Source organism: Neopelma chrysocephalum, unplaced genomic scaffold, assembly GCF_003984885.1.
Source record: "Neopelma chrysocephalum unplaced genomic scaffold, ASM398488v2 Primary Assembly neopelma1_96676, whole genome shotgun sequence".
Classification (NCBI taxonomy): Eukaryota; Metazoa; Chordata; class Aves; order Passeriformes; family Pipridae; genus Neopelma; species Neopelma chrysocephalum.
In genome coordinates, this window is record NW_020925321.1 from 2,112 (window position 1) to 2,961 (window position 850).

Sequence of the window (850 nt, forward strand, 5' to 3'; positions counted from 1 at the left end):
CAGATCTCCTGAAGCACCAGCGGACGCACACGGATGAGAGGCCCTTCTGCTGCACCGACTGCGGGAAGGGCTTCAAGCAGAACTCCCACCTTGTCACCCACCGGCGCATCCACACCAGGGAGAGGCCCTACAAGTGTGGGGAGTGTGGGAAGAGCTTCACCTACAGCTCTGCCTTGACCTCACACCAACAGACCCACCAGTAAAGGAAGCCCTACCAGTGTCCCAACTGCGGGCAGAGCTTCCGTGTCTTTTTCCACCCGAATGAACCCCCTGATGGGGAGGCAACCCCTGGAGTCCAGTGACTGTCAGTCCATCCCTTTCGACCACAAAGGGCCAGTCCTCTTTCACAGTGGTACGTTCTTTCAACAGAACCTAACTTAGGGGTGTGTGGAGATTCCTGCCTTGGCTGGGTCCCCCCCAAAGTCACTCTTTGAGGCTGAGAGCAGAGATCTCCCCACCAGCCTTGGTCTGGGGGAGTTCCATCCATCTCCAATTAAGAATTATTGCTTTTGTGGCAGCTTTAGTAGAAATGCTTCAACAATTGCTTTAGTGTAGAGCACTGTCCCATCTTATCCTGTACTCCTGGTAGTTTTAGTGTTTCTACTGTGCAGTAAATAATTCTGATGAAGATCTTATCTCTGATCATTTGTGACCCTAAATAATTCATTTCTATCAATAGATCTGACTTGCCATAATTAAAACCTGGGGGACAAAAGTGGTTCAGTCACAGCTCTGTAATTCCTCTAAACTGAAAGTGTTGGCATAATCAAAGGCTGAGATTGGATCCAGCATCCCCCAGCACCCCACAGGAAGTTGGGAGCTCAGGGGGACCACCCCTTTTGCCAACTCT

At 50.8% G+C, this 850-nt stretch overlaps 1 protein-coding gene across 1 annotated transcript in view; it reads left to right on the top strand.

The window, feature by feature from the left end:
* LOC113981594 (zinc finger protein 239-like) overlaps positions 1 to 224 on the top strand; it is a 1,350-nt gene extending 1,126 nt beyond the window's left edge. The window contains exon 2 of the mRNA XM_027709038.1: positions 1 to 224. This exon is cut by the window's left edge and continues 885 nt beyond it. Within this exon, the coding sequence (XP_027564839.1) occupies positions 1 to 203 (203 nt within the window). The 3' untranslated portion in view covers positions 204 to 224.
* The last annotated feature ends 626 nt before the right edge of the window (positions 225 to 850 follow it).